This window comes from Schistocerca gregaria, chromosome 1 (genome assembly GCF_023897955.1).
Source record: "Schistocerca gregaria isolate iqSchGreg1 chromosome 1, iqSchGreg1.2, whole genome shotgun sequence".
In the NCBI taxonomy this organism is placed as follows: domain Eukaryota; kingdom Metazoa; phylum Arthropoda; class Insecta; order Orthoptera; family Acrididae; genus Schistocerca; species Schistocerca gregaria.
Window position 1 is genome coordinate 313747187 of NC_064920.1, and position 20069 is coordinate 313767255.

A 20069-nucleotide genomic window follows, 5' to 3' on the forward strand; every position below is an offset into this window, starting at 1 on the left:
ATTGGTCAACTGCTGTCTTGCGTTTCACCCACGAAAGGCGATTAATTTACTTCTATATGTGACAGATACGTCGTGTGTTTTTAAGTAAGTGCTTTTAAATATTACCCTTCTATTTTCTTCAAGCTACTCGCACATAATTCGTTTTTCTGAAACCCAGTATTTTTCATTCTTAGGTTCAAAATGGCGATAGATCAGTACAGTATGCTTTCAGTAACCCCGCAGACATCTGGCAGATTCACCAACATCTATTTGATGACGTTGACCAGAGTGATGACGAAGTAAGTCTACCTTCTTTAGCTTCATTTCCAGAAGGAAAATGAAACCTCATTCCAGATGTCCCACAACAGTAAGCCGACACTGGTGCCGAAGAAGTTCAACAACGCGAAGAGAACTCTGACACTGAACAAAAACATTCAGACACGTCACCTGATCTTATGCTTACCTCAAAAACCAAGAAAGATAAATACTGGATTCAGTTTCATGGAGAAATACATCTTACCTACATAAGAGGAGAGGTAAACACAATCTGATAAGACAGCTCCCAGGCCCAGTAGCAAAGGCAAAAAGAGTCACAGACCATACTGGAAAACAGACTCTGTTGATTCGATGGCGGCATGTTAGAAATAGTTGTGATACTCACTAACCAATATACTAATAGCATCTGACACAATTATTGACGTATCAGAGACGCAACAAACACCGACCAACACGAGATAAAAGCATTTATAAGACTTCTCTACGTTGCTGGAACTTAAGGGCTGGCCAGACAGAATCCGGCCTGCCGCTGCGACGGACGGCAGCCGGCACGGTAGCTCAGCGTGTTCGGTCAGGGGGTTTAGCTACCCTCTGTAATTAAAAAAAAAAACTGAGTAAACGGATCAGCATACAACATGAACGAGTGTCATCGGACGTCCGCCACGAACAAACTAAGCGAACAATATGGGGGGAAAAAAAAAGACGGCGCAGCGGTGGGCCGGACCCGTCAGCGGCCAGGGACGCCACACAGGCAACGACTCTTGATGCGTCAGCTGTTACTCTGTGGAAGGGGCCGAAATCCATTATTAAGCTTGCTTGCGTAGCGCGATTGTCTTGCGATAGACGATTTGGAATCTTCACGCGGGACACGTTATCTTTGTGCGAGTTCTCTCTCTCTTTCTCTCTTTTTTTATTTTATTTTTTTATACACATTGCAGAAATGAGAAGCTTGCACTAACGATACGAAATGGCACCAAGAAAAGGACATGTTGGGTGCACGACATTGATAGCATGAAAGAAAGCTTAGGAGAATACCATCGTCTGTGTATTGATCTAGAGTCTGACGAAGATAGGTTCTTCAAATCTTTTCGTATGTCGCGAGAATGTTTCGAGGAAATGCATCGGCTGATAAAAAGGTAGCACCGAGAAGTGCGCAACGAACTGGAGAAAGCCAATTGATACAAGGCACAGACAAGCCGTTTGTCTGAGGTAAGTTTTACCGTTTGTGGCCTCTTTGTGCTTGAAATAGAAGTCATATAAATTATTCCATTTCAGTTTTGCTGTATCATATGAATGGTTCGGCGGAAGAAAGTGGTGTCCCACAACGTAGTTACGAGTGGAGTGATGAATTTATCTGCAGTGTTTACGAATACAGTAAACGATAGTAACGTCTAGTTCCGTATGTCCCGCTAGAGAGAACTTTCTACTTAATAGATTGTTTTGTTTCATTGTATTCATAACATTGTCATTGAATTTAAACAAACATATCTTTTGTCGTTAACTTATCTATTCGTTCCATCTGCATAACTGATTTTACTCTTTTCGAGATACTTGACTACAGGCGACAGTCGCCAGACCATAGCCTTTTCTTTTCGGTTATGAGGTTCAACAGTCTCAGATATTGTGAAACAAGTGTGCCAGGTAATATGGACTGTTCTACAGCCCAAGTATTTACCTACTCCTACAACAGAGATGTGGAAGAAACCTGAAGAAGGATGTATAGAACTGGGGGTTTCCGAACGGCCTTGGAAGCATACACGGAAAGGCTATCAGGTTAAAATGCGTGAAGGATAGTGGATCCCAGTTCTTTTCGCTAGTTCTCCCGGCGATCGTTGATCCATACTACCGAGTTTACAGGAGTTGATATTGGAAGTTATGACGTCACAGTGACAACACTATTCAGCTTTCTATCAAGAGTATATCAAGGACAAAAGTATTCTACCTCCAAATCAGGATCGCGTGTATCACACAAAAAGTTGTATTCTCTCACCTCCTCTGTAAGTCTTTCTGTGTCCATGATGCATTCACTACGAGCTGCAAGACAAAAACCGCCTCACGCCGCTGCTTCTAGTGTGACAGCAGAGCAGTTGAATGCGCCGACAGAGGCAGGCAGCCGCTCCGGCTTGCGGCGAATTTGCAATCTGTGACAACCTGGCGGCTGCCGGTGCGGCAGGCCGGCTGTGGGTGCGTCAAAGCCGCACTCTGTGTGACCGCCGCCATACAATAACGAGCGATTCAAAAGTGCGAACTGCCGGCTGCGGTTCAAGGCCACAGGCCGGACGGCCAGGCCGCATTCTGTCTGGCCAGGCCTTTAAAAGCAGGGAAAGTGTAACTTTCATATTTATTGGTCTGTTAATGGATTCGAGATTTAGATATTCCGTTTCTCCATGGGCATCAAAAGGTTTCGTTTCTTAATTCAAACTCTAAGATTCGATGACAGGCAAACTGGAGAAGAGCGAAAGGCGCTCCATCGCGTTGCCCCTATCAGCGACATTTTTGAAAAATTCGTCAAGGACGGAAAGTGAGTTATGAAATGGTAGAACATGTCGCCATAGATGAGAAATTGTAGGCTTTCAGAGGTAGGTGCAACTTTATTCAATATAACCGTTTGAAGCCAGCTAAATATGGAAATAAAATATTTGTTGCCGTCGATTCAAGCGTGTATTATACATGCAACATGGAAATCTACGCAAGCAAGCAACCTGACGACCCTTCCCAGGTTTGTAATAAATCTGTGGATGTCGTTCAATGCCTGGTTGCCCCACCTAATAAATCCGGACGCAATGCACTGAAGAGCCAAAGAAACTGGTGCGCTTGCTTAATATCGTGTAGGGCGTCCGTGAGACCGCAGAAGTGCGGCAACACGACATGGCATGGACTCTACTAATGTCTGAAATAGTACTGGAGGGAACGGAGACCGTAAATTCTGCAGGGCTGTCCATAAATCCGTAAGAATACCAGTGAGTGGAAATCAGTCCTGAACAGAACGTTGCAAGGCATCCCAGATAGGCTCTGTCATGTTCATGTCCGGGGAGTTTGGTTTGCCAGCAGAAGCGTTTAAACTCAGGCAGATTAAAACTGTGTGCCGGACCGAGACTCGAATTCGGGACCTCTGCCTTTTGCGGGCAAGTGCTCTACCAACTGAGCTACCCAAGCACGACTCACGCCCCGTCCTCATAGCTTTAATCACGCCAGTATCTCGTCTCCTACCTTCCAAACTTCACAGAAGCTCTCCTGCGAATCTTGAAGAACTGGCACTCCTGGAAGAAAGGATATTGCGGAGACATCGCTTAGCCACAGCCTCAGGGTTGTTTCTAGAATGAAATTTTCACTCTACAGCAGAGTGTGCGCTGTTATGAAACTTCCTGGCAGATTAAAACTATGTGTAAGATCGAGACTCGAACTCGGGACCTTTCCTTATGCGGGCAAGTGCTTCACCAGCTGAGCTACGCAAGCACAACTCACGCCCCACCCTCACAGGTACTCTGACTATTTTTGTGTCAGTTACTGTAAAATTCATCATGTCAATGATGAAAAAAACACAGATTGACATTTTTTAAAAGTAGGTGTTGTTAGGGACATTTTTCTGTTTGTTTGTTTTTTACTAGCCCTAGTAGTACTAGTTAGGTTTAATTCTTTGGACTGAATTTCTATGAAGTAGATTATAGTAAAAGTTTATACCTAATTTACTTAATTAATAACATTCTTAATTTGATGTATGTGTACTTTTTCACTTGGGAAATAAGAAAGATAACTTTCTTCAGTTAATTAAATGTGTATCTCACAGACACAAGGCATGTACCAGTGTTGGGTGATGCGTGTAAAGGAGTGTTAATGTGGATCTCAGATGACCAAAACTAAAAGAAGAAAGACGAAGAAACATGAAGACGTTTAAGAACGGAAAAAAAAGCATAGAACTGGATTATAATATTAATGTGAATAAAGATTGGCTTATGCTGGCAATACTGTTTACAGACATTTAGATATTTGATTCAAGATTAACTACACCAAGAGCTGTTTGAGTTACAGAATGTAACAGAAGACTATAATTTCTACATTCGTCTCAAAAACTGTAATATTTCTTTTTTGTGATGCATTGTAAGGCTGCTGCATATTGGCTTTCAAGAGCAGCTGCAATAAACAAACTGACAAGTCTACCATCCTTGTTTGTAAACTTTCGCCTTTTTGAGAAAGTTGATAATTCAAATATATGAGCCCACAGATTTCATTCTTACATGAAACATAATCAGTATACAAATGGTTTCCTCACATAAATTTTGTAAGACAGTGTTATACAATTACTTTGAACACACCAGTTCCATATTTAAAAAGTCACAGAAAAGCCGAAATGATGTGCAGTGCAAAGTAGAACTGTGGTCAACACATAAAAGATAGCAAAGTTTGCAATAGTATGGCAATATCAAGAGGCTAGGATGAATCATTGCTGAAAAGGAACAAGTAGAGCCTAGAATTTATTCAATTTATTTTTGCAACAAGAAGTGCTGGAATATGCTAATGACTCCACATCAAAAGCCTAAGTTATGGTAATACCACTACAAGTGGAGAAATGCAGAAAAGATGAGCCTAGCACATTTGGAATGTGCTATCAGACCAGTAGCTTCCATAGACTAGACTGACTGAAAGCCAGATCAAAAGAAAAACAATAAATGAATTCTCAAGTTTTCAATAAGCTCATGATTTATTTTATAGTTACTGTGCTCATATTTAATCCTGAATCACTCTCCTAAAATGTTTCTTGAATCTTGTCCACAATGTTCATCTAGTGAGAGGGGAGAAAGACTTGAATATCTCAGCTGCCTTTTTTCGAAAGTTATGCAAAACTGTAGTTTTTTTAAAAAAATAATAGTCATATGTGTGTCTGAGCCATTATAATCTTCAGAAGACCTTTCACAATAAATCTTATGAGACACATTTTGTATCTGCTACACAATAATTTTACACTGAAAAATTTCACAATATTTTATTTTAACCATCATCAACCTGACCAATTAATAAATGGTGTCACTAGGTCTAGTCAAACATCTCCATTTGTCTCTGATTTTCATTCATTTTTTCCCTTAATATCTTAAATGTTTAGTTATTTTCAGTAGTGATACACAACCTTTTGTTGTACCTTTCTCTTCATCTCTTACTGTCACTTTTCCTCATCAATTTATTTCCTGTATGTTCATAGTTTCAACTTTCTATCATGAACTGCAGTTTCAGTGTTTTTACATTATTGTCCTGATGAACTTTCTATGACAACTTCTGAATTGTATTATGATTTATCGTTGTGGCTAATCTTAACTAAAAAGGTAAGAAACAATAACAGTTTTCCAAAAGTCTGGAAGGAAATGGGGCCGAGACAGTTTGAACAGCCATGACATTTGGTCTCAATGTTACGCTTAAGACATTCTGTACAGTCACATGTTTGTAAATTTGAAGTAACTGTCAATTATTATTTTGATCATGTGGAAACACAATTTAAAGAATATTTCACATAGAAAATCTGTCAGCATGATGACATCAATCTGCAGGATTGCCATTCATTAATTAAATTCTTTTGTATCTCTCCTAAGAAGAAAGTGAAACTCAGAGATTTGTGCATTCATGTTATTAAGTGCTACAACATTGATATAGATACTAATTCTTTCTGTCTTTGCTCAAGCACTTCTATTGTACCTTGACAATGAACTAAAAAATGCCTTTTTTTAAAAATGTACACTTAGCGATGCATATGACTTTCCAATTAAATTTTCTAAATCATCTATTAGCTTTTGCTGGATAAAAGATCTGATTTATAATTACAAAATTCTTTTCACAGGATGAGCCTGAGTCTCTGTGCATGTGTAAAGATTCACGTGAAGCATGTGGGACAAATAACAGGACATATGACTCCATTTGTCAGTTGAAAGCAGATGCTAGTAAATTTGAAGAGCAACCCTCAATTCGACTAAAACACTGGGGACCTTGTGAAAGTGGTAAGAGCTCAAGAACACTTTTATGCCGTAAAATAATTTCTGAAAGCATAATAATATAACAAAATTTATTTGTGAGATTGGATGTAGCTAAGTGTAAATCATTGTATGTAAAACATTAAGTATATGAATTTAAGACAATCATACAGATGGTTCACTGAGAAAGTGTGTTGCATACAGACTCATGCATCATTAGAAAGACCTCTATTAGATCCATGTCATATATATGTAATTATCTACCTGTAACAACAGAAATTTGAAAAAACCTGCCTGCAAGTCAATTACACACTGAAAATTTGTGAAACTTATCTGTTTATGTTGAGAGGCATCTCTTTTTGTTTTAGACACAGTCACAAATACACAGACTATGTTGCCAAAAGTTATGAATTTGCTCAGTGTGACAGTATTACATGTAAGTTGTGTGCCAAGTAGGTAGGCACTAAAAGGCAAATTAATCAGTTATCAATATGAACTCATTCTGATGTTGTTGTTGTTACTGTTAATAAGAAATGCCAGGAACTCAGTAAAATCAGCCATCACTTAAGTATACCAGTGTCTGTAAGTAGGCAAAGTCAGTCTAAATCATGTTGCGTTAGTTAACTGGTTAGAAAGCATCTTCAACAGCAACATGGGACTGTATTACAACTAATGTTGCTCCTAAGGACAATTTCAGAAGTAAATGCTTGGCCTTCCAGCTCTGAAGAAGCCACTGATCTTGCTTATGTATGACATCTTTTCAGTTTTACAAATATTGGTCTCTAGGACTGTGGAAGAATATATTGATAAGTGAGATCTGACACAGACTGACAGAATCAGGTATCATTCTAGTGAATGACATTCAGAGGGGGAATAACATGTGCAGTGAACTGCATTGGTGGGCAATTGATTCAATGAAATCTGATGTTCCAGGCTGTTTTCTAATTGTTTCAGAATTTTCCAATAGCAGTGTGATGTACACTGAATCTCAGACCTTGCCATTGGTGGTATTGCTTATGTACCTCAGTGATACAGATAGCTGTACCATAGGTGCTACCACAACAAAGGGGTATCTGTTGAGGGGTCAAACGAAAGTGTGGTTCCTGAAGAGAGGAAGCAGCCTTTTCAGTAGTTGCAGGAGCAAGTGTCTGGATAATTGACTGATTTGGCCTTGTAACACCAACCAAAACAGCCTTTCTGTGTTGGTACTGTGATTGGCAGAAAGTGAGGGGAAACTACAGCCATAATTTTTCCCAAGGGCAAGCAGCTCTACTTTAGGCTAAATAATGGCATCCCGTTGGGTAAAATATACTGAAGGTATAATAGTCCCCCATTTGGATCCCGTGGCGGGGAGTGTCCAGGAGGATGTTGTCATCAGGTGAAACAATACTGGCATTCTACTGATCAGCTGGATCACTTAATTGAGCAGGTGGGTTAAAAAAATTGAAAAGCAAAATTGATAGGTTCAAGTTAGATGTAGTGGGAATTAGTGAAGTTCAGTGGCAGGAGGAACAGGACGTCGGCCAAGTGGATTCAGGGCTATAAATACAAAGTCACATACAGATAATGCATGAATGAGTTTAACAATGATAATAAAATAGGAATGTGGGTTAAGCTACTGTAAACAGCATAGTGAACACATTATTGTAGCAAAGATAGGCATGAAACCCACACCTACCACAGTAGCACAAGTTTATGTGCCAACTAGTTCCATAGACTATGAAGAAATTAAAGAAATGTATGAGTAGATAAAAGGAATTATTCAGATTGTTAAGGGACACAAAAATTTTATTGCAGTGGGGGACTGGAATATGATAGTAGGAAAAGGAAGAGAAGGAAAAATAGTAGTTCAATATGGACTGGAGAAAATTGAAAGAACCAGAGGTTGTTGGGAGTTTGCATTAGGCAGTGGTTGACTACAAGTGGGAAAAGGAATGTAGTAGAAGATGAATGGATAGCTTTAAGAGATGAAATAGTGAATGCAGCAAAAAATCAAAAAGGTAAAAAGATGAGGCCTACTAGAAATCTTTTGATAACATAGCAGATACTGAATTTAACTGATGAAAGGAGAGAATATAAAAATGCAGCAAGTGAAACAGATGAAAGGGAATAAAAATGTCTAAAAATGAGACGGATAGGAAGGGAAAAATGGCTTAGCAGGAGTGGCTAGAGGACAAATGTGTGGATTTGGAAGCATATTTCACTAGGTGAAAAATAGATAACATATACAGAAAAATTAAACAGACTTTTGGAGAATAGAGAAGTAGTACATCAATATCAAGAGCTCAGATGGAAAACCAATAATAAGCAAAGAATGGAAAGCTGAAAGGTGGAAGGAGTATGTGGAGGATCTATACAGGGAAGATGAACATGAATGCATTGTAGAAATGGAAGAGGACATAGATGAAGATGTGATGGCAGATATGATACTGCAAAACGAATTTGAGAGAGCACTGAAAGTGCTAAGATCACACAAGGCCCATGGATTAGACAAGATTCCACCAGAACTACTGATAGTCCTGTGAGAGCTAGCCATTAGAAAACTCTTCCATCTGGTCTAAAAGATAAATGAGATGTGCGAAATACTCTCAGACTTAAAAAAGAATGCAGTAATTCCAATTCCAAAGAAAGCAGTTGCTGAAAAGTGTGGCAATTACCAAACTGTCAGTTTAATAAGTCATGGTTGCAAAATACTAACACAAATTCTTTACAGAAGAATGGAAAAACTGCTAGAAGTGAACATCAAGGAAAATCAGTAAGAGTTTCAGAGAAATGTAGGAACACATGAGCAATATCTATCCTATAAGATAGGTTAAGGAAAGGCAAATCTACATTCATGGCATTGGTAGACTAAGAGGAAGCTTTTGACATTGTTAACTGGAACACTCTTTGAAGTTCTGAAGATAGTAGGAGTCAACACTTATAATATTCTAGAGGTGTGAAAGGGATTCAGTTGTTGAGGAGGGAGTCAGACAGAGTTGCAGAATATCCCCTATATTATTCAATCTGTATCCTGAGCAAGCACAAAAACAGGAGTAGGTCTTGAAGTTCAGGGAAAAGAAATATAAACCTTGAGGTCTGCTGATGACATTGTATTTCTGTCAGAGACAGCAAAAGACTTGGAAGAGATAATGAACAGAATGGACAGTGTCTCGAAAGAAGGATAAAGATGAAAATCAACAAAACATGACAAGAATCAGGTGACGCTGAGGAAATTAGACTAGAGAATGAGACAGCTAAAGTAGTAGATAGGTTTTGCTTATTTGGGCAGCGAAATAACAGATTATATTCAAAGTAGAGAGGATATAAAATCCAATGGAAAAAGGGCATTTCTGGAGAAGAGAATTTCTTAAGATTTAATGTATGCTTAAGTGTTAGGATGACTTTTCTGAAGGTATTTGTGTAGACATGCATGGAGGTGAAATATAGATGATAAACATTTCACCCAAGAAGGAAACAGAAGCTTTTGAAATGTGGTGCTACAGAAGAATGCAGAAGATTAGACAGGTAGATCATGTAACTAATGAGCAGGTACTGTGTGGAATTGAGGAGACAAGAAATCTGTAGCACAACTTTACTAACAGAAGGGATAAGTTGGTAGGATATATTCTGCAACATCAAGCAGGCTTGCACGGGCTAGAGTAGCATGGAGAGCTGCTTCACCCCAGTCTTTGGATTGAAGACTGCTACAACAATAACATACACTTAACGTGTCTATATGGCTGTGTAGAACACTGGTGACACAGGTAACAACACTAACAAATTTGGCAAACAGTCTACAACAAATTAGTGGGAAATGTTTGCAAAGGACAAATATAAGGATGAAATTAAAAACAATATTGTATCATACACTTTGTATTTGATACCAAATGTTCCAGTCTTTATAGAGAGGGCATGGAACTTGGTTTTCTATCTCAGGCATGCACAAACACATCACCGAAAGATTTCAGAAACAAAAACTTCTTCCTCTAGTAAGAAAATGATTAAGAAATGGAGACAAATCAGAGAATAATTATAAAAAATTCTCTGCGATTTGAGACTGAGATAGATACTGGGAATATCTAAATTCTGATAACCTGAGTATAAAGAAAGTATAAGCACTTGGAAAGTGCAAATTGAAAAAGATGGAGAGGGAGGAGGGGGAAGGCAGAAAACGGAACCATGGGTGATACTAAAATGAACAGTAACAAAAGAGAAAAAGGAAAGAAAGACCAAAGTGGGGAGCAAAAGATGTTGACACAGAAATGTAGTGGACCTGTGGGCAAAAATTGCTACAGTGCATTGGTGATCTGTTCCTCTGGTCTGTCAAGATGACATTCAGCTCTCCCACCTGTGGACTGGAGGCCTTGATAGATTCATGAGGGCTACGCGGTACTGTCAGAGCAGTGACTTAGCTGCAGTAAGATGGATGCTACTGATGAAAACTCTTCACTGTTCCAACAAGCTGAGAGCAGCTACATGTATGCACACTCCTCAGGCGACACATTTTTCTGACGCTGAACCACAGAATTTGTGTTCAATAGGTATAGTCAGGTGACTCTGACTCATGTGAAGTGATGTTGGACTGCTTCGGGGTGACAGTGCAGTGACTCTTTAGGACTGACCCACTGGGAGTTGAGGCAGTAACTAGTGGTTAGCTGAGGCTAGTGCAGCTTTCCCTCTGGCCACAGTGACTGGGCTTAGCACATCGGTGCTTGGATCTTATGAGGTCTGCATACTTCAGGTGGTTTGCAATGCTAGGTCAGATGCAGCACAAAGTGGTAAGGCAGTGATCAACTGCACGTGAGGCTAGCTGGCAGTCAGCCTTGTTGGGAGGAGACAGAGGCATCTGCATGTGAATGTCAGACCTGCATTTGGCTGGCAATGACCGGCACTGGTGAGTGACCAATTAGTTCGGAGACTAGGAGGGCCTCAGTTCAACTCTGGAGTCACCAGATGGCAGCTGGAATCAGTTTGGCCTAAGGCTTTAAATAGGGATTGGAGTTTGTGTTGGACTTCCGGGATGGGATCACTTGGCAGAGTTTATAGGTGGAGGAGTCAGATAGTGGGTGGAGGCCTTCTGCTAGGTAGTCACTACAATTCATAATAACATCGGTGAGACCTTTGTCTGCAGGTAGGATGATTAGGTCAGGATTTGTTTTGAGGTTGCTTATGGCTTTTCTTTCTTCTACTGAAAGGTTGGTGTTCTGATGAAAGGACTTGGTGAAGGATGGTGAGGCTAAGTTGGAGGTAAGAAATTTCTGAAAGGTGACCAGCAGGTGGTTAGGTGGGAGGGGGGAGGATAACAGTTGGATGGTGCTATGAACTGGAAGAGGCAGGGTTCAATTTTGGAGTTACGGTGGTTTTTGTTGGAGGGATTGGTGGCAAAGAAGTGCTTCCATTGTAGGGATTGGGAGAAGGCATAACACATACAAGTATTTAATCCTCAGTTAGCTCATTGTCAGAAACATTGACTGAAATTTGGGTGCTATAGCTGTCCTTCTATAATGATTGTTGTTGTACCTATTTTAACATTTATATTCACACCACAAGCACATTTTCATTCATATGGTGCACAAAACCCATGCATTGTGCAAAAACTGGAACAACAAACAAGCAGAACAGAAAGGCAGCTGCACATCCAAATTACACTCGGTGTGTTTAATGATGTTCTAACTGAAGAATAAATATGAGTTAGGCCAGTCAAAGATGAACAAAAGCCTGAAACACCCATTGGCATAAATAAAAATATACAAAAAATGGCTGATTGCTGTATTTCTTAAAATAAAGCATAAAGCAATAAAACAAGGGTGGAAACCATGCGTGAAGGCATTGGGATGAAGAGGATTGCTGGGTCTGGTCACGGTGCTATAGAGGTTTGGGAAAGATCACATGATATTAGGAAGCTGTCAGATCCAGTGGAAAATTTAATTACTGGCTACGAACTTTTCAGCAGAATTTCTTCACAAGTTAACAAAATCATTTAAGTTTGTTAGTTACCAGTTAATCACCCATACTAAGCATTTGGTGTCTTCCAAGTAAGACTGCTGTGTCTTTTCTGGCAAGTGAAAAACTGACAGTGCAAATATCATTCTTTAGCTATCATCAAGTGCATTACTGTGTGCCGTATCACAACAAGAAATTTTATACAATTTTTTCTGTAGGAATTTGGGCTTGATATGAAAGTACTACAAAATTAAATAATGTTAATACTATCTTTAGCTCATACATTTCAGGCACCAATGTACATGTCCTTGCAGTAGTGTCATATACAATAAATTTTAACTATAAAGTTTTCAGAGATATTACTGCATTGTAATATATGAAAACTGATACAGCTCTCTTAAAGTAAGCTTTTATTAGTAGCTTATGTACTACACTCTTGAAGGAATAGAGTATGCCAGTTCATTGTATTGTATAATTTATCTCATGATGTAATTTTACTGTTAAATATATTTTCAAGGTTCAATTAAATCCACTTATAAGCATTAATGCTAATAAAACATGAGCTAATTCTCTACAGCAAGATATTAAAACTGCAATTACCTTATTTCATCACCAATAGAATACAAATTTTATTTGATGTTTTAGTATATCCATTTTATTGTGCATGAATGAAATGGAAGTCACCTGAAGTACAGAAGAAATAAGAAATGAAAGTCAGAATGAATTAAAATATTGTTAAATATAATGAAACATCTCAGGCAAAAGAGCAATTTCTGAGCTTAGGCATCTGTCACTATACTTCAGGTTTTCCTGTTTCAGGACTTGAAAGTGGACAACCCTGTCACAAATACTGCTAAAAGTGCTTGGAGTTTAGTTAATTTATACAATTAAAAGTGATTTGCTGATTTTTATGTTCTCAAAGTAGATAAAAATTACAGCATTTTTTCTTTTGTCTCAATTTCAGCTCCATGGATCACTTCAGGACCTGAAGATGTAGTAGTGCCATTAAACTCTGGCTTATCACTTGACTGTGAAGCTAAAGGTTATCCGGTACCATCTATTCACTGGGAATTCAAGGCTGAAAATGGTTCTGTCAGGCTACTGCCAAGTGAGTAGTTTCTTCATTTTAATGTACATGAAATTATGACTGCTAAGGCTTGTAGTTAACAGTTACTCATTATCAGATGATGATGTTATGGAATCAGTTCCAGTGTGTCATTTAAATGTGTATTAAGATATTCCTATGGCACATAAACTTAATTTAATTAAAAATTACTTTATATAAAAAACAAGGAAAGGGAAAGATTGAAAATGATTACTCAGTGCCCTCACTCTGTACTCAGGTATATTCCTTTGGTGCTCTTCCGCCGATTTTTAAAAAGATGTTATAACTGTCGCTGATGCAATTTATTCTCAAAGATAAAATGTAAGAACAACTAAATACAACACTTTAAGGAAGAACAGTAGTTTTTTTCCAAAGTATTTGCTTTCCTCTTAACATATTTGTATACACACACACACACAGGAGTTGGACAGAAATACAGAGCCACTGCAAGGGATGCCTGCTTAATCATAAATAAAAATGCAAGACAACCCTGCAGGCTATTGTATTTGACTGCTAATGGCACCTATGCAACATCCTCAATATGTTGGAAGTGTCAGTAATGGTCAGAACAGTGTTCTGCACAGTTACGAGTGCATTATATTGGAGCTAAGTAAAGTCCAATGTGGGCAAATTGTTGGTGCTTGTATGGTGGTTGCTTCTATAACCTCAGTAGCGAAAGTGTTTGATGTTGGAAGAGGCATCATATCTAAGGTTTATACTGTACATACAGGAAAAGCGGAAAAATGTCATTCACTAAGTCAGAACGTGGATGAAAGTGTGTGTTGAATGATCATGATCTATGTTTGCTGAAGAGGACTGTGACAAAAAATAAGGTTCCAACAGCTGCAAAAGTCATTGCAGAACTGATTGCCACACTCATGAACTCTTTTAGCACTGAAACAACATGATGTGAGTTCCATAGGCAGGAAATTGCAGGGTGAGCATGAATTACAAAACCAATTTTCAGTCATATAAATTATGACAACAGGAAAAAAAGCTGCTGATGCCATAAAACCTGGACTATGTAGCAATGGAAGGAAGTCATTTGGTTGGATGAGTCTTGATCCACACTGTTTCCAACTTATGTCTCAGTTTACATCCCAAGGGTGAAATATGGCAGGGATTTGGTGATAATTTGAACAGCCCTATCATTTTATTCTAAGGTCCACATGGCTACTCTGCAAGGTTGCAGGGAGAGTTCCTACCTGTGCAATTCAGAAAAGCTGGTGTTGGTAGGAAGAATCCATATGGTGCAGACTGTGAAGCAGCCATTGAAGTGAAGAATATTGTGTTGGGCAGTGAGCTCAGCAACTGGTTGGTCCAGCTTTTTCTTGGACACAGTTAGTCAATGGACATTGACGCAGACAGACAGTTTGTTGGTTGTCACACACATATAACACAACACAGTGGTTGCAACATAGTTTGTAGAACACATGACTACTTTCACAGGTGGCCCTGCCTTTAATGGTATAGGTGATGGTTGTGATCAGAATGGAGTAAGTGGTGGTGGGAGGATGTATGTGACACGTATTGCATCTAAGTCTATTGCAGTAATTTGAGCCATGAGGCAATGGGTTGGGAGCAGAGGTGGAGTAGGGATGGATGAGGATATAGTGTAGGTTCAGTGGGTGGCAGAATACTACCATGGGACAGGAGTAGAGTGGGGAGGATAGTATGTAACATTCCTCATTTCAGGGTATGATGAGAGATAGTTGAAACCCTGGCAGAGAATGTGATTCAGGTACTTAGGTCCTGGGTGGTACTTATTCATGAAAGGAATTTTCCTTTGTGGCTGCATGGCGACACTTCGGTAGGTGATGGATGACTGAAGAGATAAGGCATGGAAAATCTGTTTTTGTACAAGGTTGGAACGATAATTTCCATCTGTGAAGGCCTCAGTGAGACTCTTGGTGTATTTTGAGCGAGGATGCTCATCACTACAGGCGCAATGACCACAGGTAGCTAGGCTGTGTGGAAGGGATTTTTTGGTGTGGAGTGGCTGGCAGCTGTCAAAGTGAAGGTATTGGGGGTGGTCGGTAAGTTCAGTATGGACAGAGGTACTGATGTAGCCATCTTTGAGGTGGAGGTCAACATCAAGGAAGGTGACATAACGGTTTGAGGACCATCAGGTAAGTGAATGGGGGAGAAGGTGTTAGGGCTCTGTAGGAATGTGGGTAAGATGTCCTTGCCCTTGATCCAGATGACAAAGATGTCATCAGTGCATCTCATCCAGCTGAGAGGTTTGGCATTCTGGCATTCCTCTAGATGGCCCATGAGTAGGTTGCCACTGGATGTAGTTATGCAGGTGCGTGTTGTCATAGCATGGATTTGTTTGTAGGTGATGTCTTCAAAGGTGAAGTAATTGTGGGTGAGGATATAGATGGTCATAGTGACCAGGAAGGAAGTTGTTGGTTTAAAATCAGTTGGGTGCTTGGGAAGAGAGTGTTCAATAGCAGCATTATGGATGAGCAGGGCACTGTGTGGTAAAGGAACAGGAACTGTGGAGAGTCAGTGGAGGAAATGGTTGGTATCTTTTGTATAGGAGGGTAGGTTGTGGATTACAGTCTGATGGTGTTGGTCTGTGACAGCAGAGATCCTCTCAGTAGGGCACAGTATACTGTATAGTTGGTTTTATAGATACAATGAAGGCTTTCATGACTGGATGCTTCAGCTGTTGAGAATTCTTCTGGGTTGTATGGCCATGGTCCATGGAACTCTTCAATCCCTAACGTTTCATCCAAGGCTGTGTTGGACATCTTTGAAGGTGCTCCTGGTTGTGCAAGACTGAGCACAACCAGGAGCACCTCCGAAGATGTCCAGCATAGCCTGGCACGAAATGTTAGGGATTGAAGAGTTCCATAGACCACGGCCATATAACCCAGAAGAATTCTCATCAGCTGGGTTTATAAACTTTAGGATGCATTTAGAAAGTAGAAGTGCATGGAGAGGTAGGGAGTGAGAAGAGAGAGAGACACTCCAGGGATAGGTTCTGGGATGGCCCTAAGGATATGAGGAGAGACTGGAGATTCTGTTTGAGTTCTGGAATGGAATCTTTCTTTGTGCCTGTCTATGACTCAACATCTTCACTATATGGTGAGTAGCAATCTATTCTTATATAATAATATTGGCAGTATTCCATTCTGGATTTTCTATTGTTTGATTTTATTTTGAGCAGATGGTTAGGGAACCAACTTGTGAAGGTAACATATTATTCTTCCTAACAACTAACAGATCTGAGCTTATCAGATCATTTAACATAGAGGAAAGTATCAATGATCATAAGGCTGTGATAGCACCTATGACCATAGGTTTTACAAGGGGTGTTAAGAAAATTAGGAAGTCATTTTTGCTTAGCAATAGTGACAGAATACTAATTGCAGAGTACCTGAATAGTCAATATCAAATATTCAATGCTGAGGACAAAGATGTGGAGCACAAATGGAAACATTTTGTAAACACTGTTCAATACACATTAGAAAAGTAAGTTCCGAGGAAGGTATTAAGGGATGAGAAAGACCCACATGAGAAAGACCCACTGTGATTTAATAGCCATGTCAGAAAACTGTTACATAAATAAAGAGAACTTCATCACATATTCCAGAGAAGTCAAAACGTAGCTGACAAACAAAAGCTGAATGACTTGAAAACGAGTGTAAGGAGAGCAATGGGAGAAATGTTCAATGACTTTAAAAGTAAAAATTTTTTCAACCAATCTGTATAAAGGCATTAAGAGGTTGTGGTCTTATGTAAAATCAGTAAGTGGTTCAAAATCCTCTATTCGTTTACTCAGGAACCAAGCTGGCACCAAAATGGAAGATAATAGAGAGAAGGCCAAAGTACTGAAATCAGCATTCTGAAATTGTTTCGCCACAGAAGATTGTAGCACAGTCCCTCCTTCTAATCACTGTACCAATGTCAAAATTGAAGATACTGATAAATGGCACTGAAAAGCAACTAAAATTACTTACTAATGGAAAGGTATCAGGAGCAGGTGACATACCCATAAGATTCCACAAAGATTATGCAAAAGAACTTGACCCCTGTCTAACTGCAGATTATCAGAGATCACTCAAGCAATGAAGGGTACCTAGTGACTGGAAAAAAGTGCAGGTCATTCCATTTTCAAGAAGGGTCATAGGATAGATGCAGATAATTGGAGGCCTATATCACTGACATCTATTGTAGAGTTATGGAACATGTTTTATGATCAAGAATTATGATGTTTTCAGAAAACAAAAATCTCTAATAAAATCAACATAGGTTCTGCAAACAGAAATCTTGCCAAACACAGTTTTCTCTGTTCCTGAGATCCAAAGTGCTTAGACAATGGTGCTCAGGTTGATGCTGTGTTTCTTGCCTTCAGGAAGGCGTTTGACACCATACTGCACTAGTAATTACTGAAAAAAATAGAAGCTTATCAAATGTCAGATGAGATTTGTGACTGAATTCAAGACTTACTTTCAGATAAAACTCAATATGCTGGTCTTAACAGAACAAAATTGGCAGACATAAAGGTAATTTACAGATTATCCCAAAGAAGTGTGATAGGTCCATTACTGTTTAGAATGTATGTAAATGATCTAGTAGAAAGTATTAAAAGCTCTTTAAGAATATTCACTGTTGATGTGGTCGCTGTAGAAAATTAACAACCCCAGAACACAGCACTGAGTCATAGAATAACCTGCAGATGAATGGTGCAGGCTCTGACACATGCAAATGCAACATATTATGCATACATAGGAAAAGATATCCAGTGCTGTGTAACTAGACTATTTGTGAGAAAATGCTGGAAACAGTATCACTGTACAATACCTAGGAATAACTATCCATAATGAACTTAATTGGAACAACCACATAAAACAAATAGCAGGAAAATCAGACACAAGACTGAGATTCATAGAAAGAATCTTAAGGAAACTCATCCATGAATGGAGTGGCTTATAAGGCATTTGTTCAACTGATTCTTGAATACTGTTAATCAATATGGGAACCTCACCAGGTAGGATTGATGGAAGAGCTTGGGAAGACCCAATGAAAAGAGGCGCAGTTTTATCATGGGGCTGTCTGGTCAGCACGAGAGCATTACTGAGATGCTCAACAAACTCCAGAGACAGATTTTGTGAGAGACATGTTGTGCTCCATAAAGGTTTACTATAGAAATTTCAAGAGAACACTTTCCAGGAACAATGAGACAACATATTACTTCCTCCCACATACATCCCGTGGAATGACCGTGAATAGAAATTGGAGCTAATGTGGAGGCTTACGGACAATCATTCTTCCCATGTACCATTCACGAGTGGAACAGGGAAGGGGGGATCAATTGTGGTACAGAAGTACCTTCTGTCACACACTGTTAGGTGGCTTGCAAAATATGGTGTAGACATAGATGAGCTACCAAGACCAGAGCATGTGGTATTTCCAGTGTTAGTTATTCATGACATTTATTCATGACACTGCCAACAGAGTGTCCCACCTGGAGTTACCTGCAAGCTGAGGTCACTACATCACACACACACACACACACACACACACACACACACACACACACACACACACACACACACACACAAATGATAATAATATTAATAAATTTAACTGACCTGAGCTAGGAAATATCTAGTGGATCGAAATGCAGCTCCACTTTTTATTCATAATGAGTTTCCACTGGGGCTGGATGCTGGTGAGTCAGCACATCTGGGTGGGCAACAGTAAGTCAATTTCCAGGTGAGTGGCATTGCTCTGGATGATACTGCAATGCAGGTGGCTGTGGTGTGGTGGGTGTTCTGTTTCCAGTTGATGGCCTTTCCATGGCAACTTCTGCACTTTGGTAGGTTGGCTTGCTGTGGTTGATACACTACTGTATCTGCAGAGAGTGAGTGTCCTGCGATTTTGTCCCATAATTGTGTATGAGTTTTTGAAGGGAACTTCCAGTGATCTGCACAGTGGGTTGCATTGGAAGAATATGTCCTTCATCATTGCCAAGACCCTGGAAACCAAATTAGTCTATTTTATGTGCCATGTAGTTCCACTAGTTGAATAGCTTCAGTTTGCCTCTGGCGTTCTGCTGTGTAATTTTGAGTAGAAAACAGGGGGTGGGATTTCGTTTGAAAAACTTTTCTGGTAGACAGAAAGGTTTGTCATACACCAGCTCTACTGGGGAGGCCTTCAGACCTACTTTTAATGCACTGTGCAATCCCAGCAGCACTACTAGGAAGGCATATACACAAATCTGCCATGTGGCCTATTACAGAGGAATTCAAGAAATATTTTAAGCACTCCCCAGTGCCATTTGCAACTGCATGAAATCGTGAAGTTTTTTTATGTGTATCCCATATCGTCAGGCTATCGTGCAAAATATTTCTGCCTCCACTGCTGACCCTTGTTGAAAGTCACTTGATCAGGGTGCTAAAATGTGAAATCCAACTTCAAAGTGAACACACACACCACTTTCTCAGTAGTTTGTTTTTTTGGTGGGAATATCTCATCATCTGATATAAACGTCAATCATCGTGGGGTGATGCCGGTAGATCTGTGAGATCTGGAGTGAGAATTGTGTTCTCGGATGTCAAAATTTCTAAGTGGAACTTGTATGTGCTGTGCTGCTTTGCACATCTGGCAAGGCATGCAGATCTGAGACCATGTATGGCAGTCCTGTATATTGGATCATACAAATGCAGCATTAGTGCCTTCACAGTGAGATGGTAGTGGTTATGGTATGGGATGTGGCTAGTGTTGGAGTTATTCTGGACAAATTACATGGAACCTTATCAGAATTCACCATTGTTGCCTGCAGTAGCATGCCGTGCTTGGTACACAGCCCAGAGAAA

General features: G+C 39.7%; 1 protein-coding gene across 1 annotated transcript in view; it reads left to right on the forward strand.

Annotated features, from left to right (window-relative positions):
• The window catches only part of LOC126343240 (insulin-like growth factor-binding protein-related protein 1), a 144204-nt gene that overhangs the window by 90644 nt on the left and 33491 nt on the right, over window positions 1–20069 (forward strand). The window contains exons 2-3 of the mRNA XM_050001922.1: window positions 6080–6236; window positions 13099–13242. Coding sequence (XP_049857879.1) covers window positions 6080–6236; window positions 13099–13242 — 301 coding nt within the window. The remainder of the gene's footprint in view (window positions 1–6079; window positions 6237–13098; window positions 13243–20069) is intronic.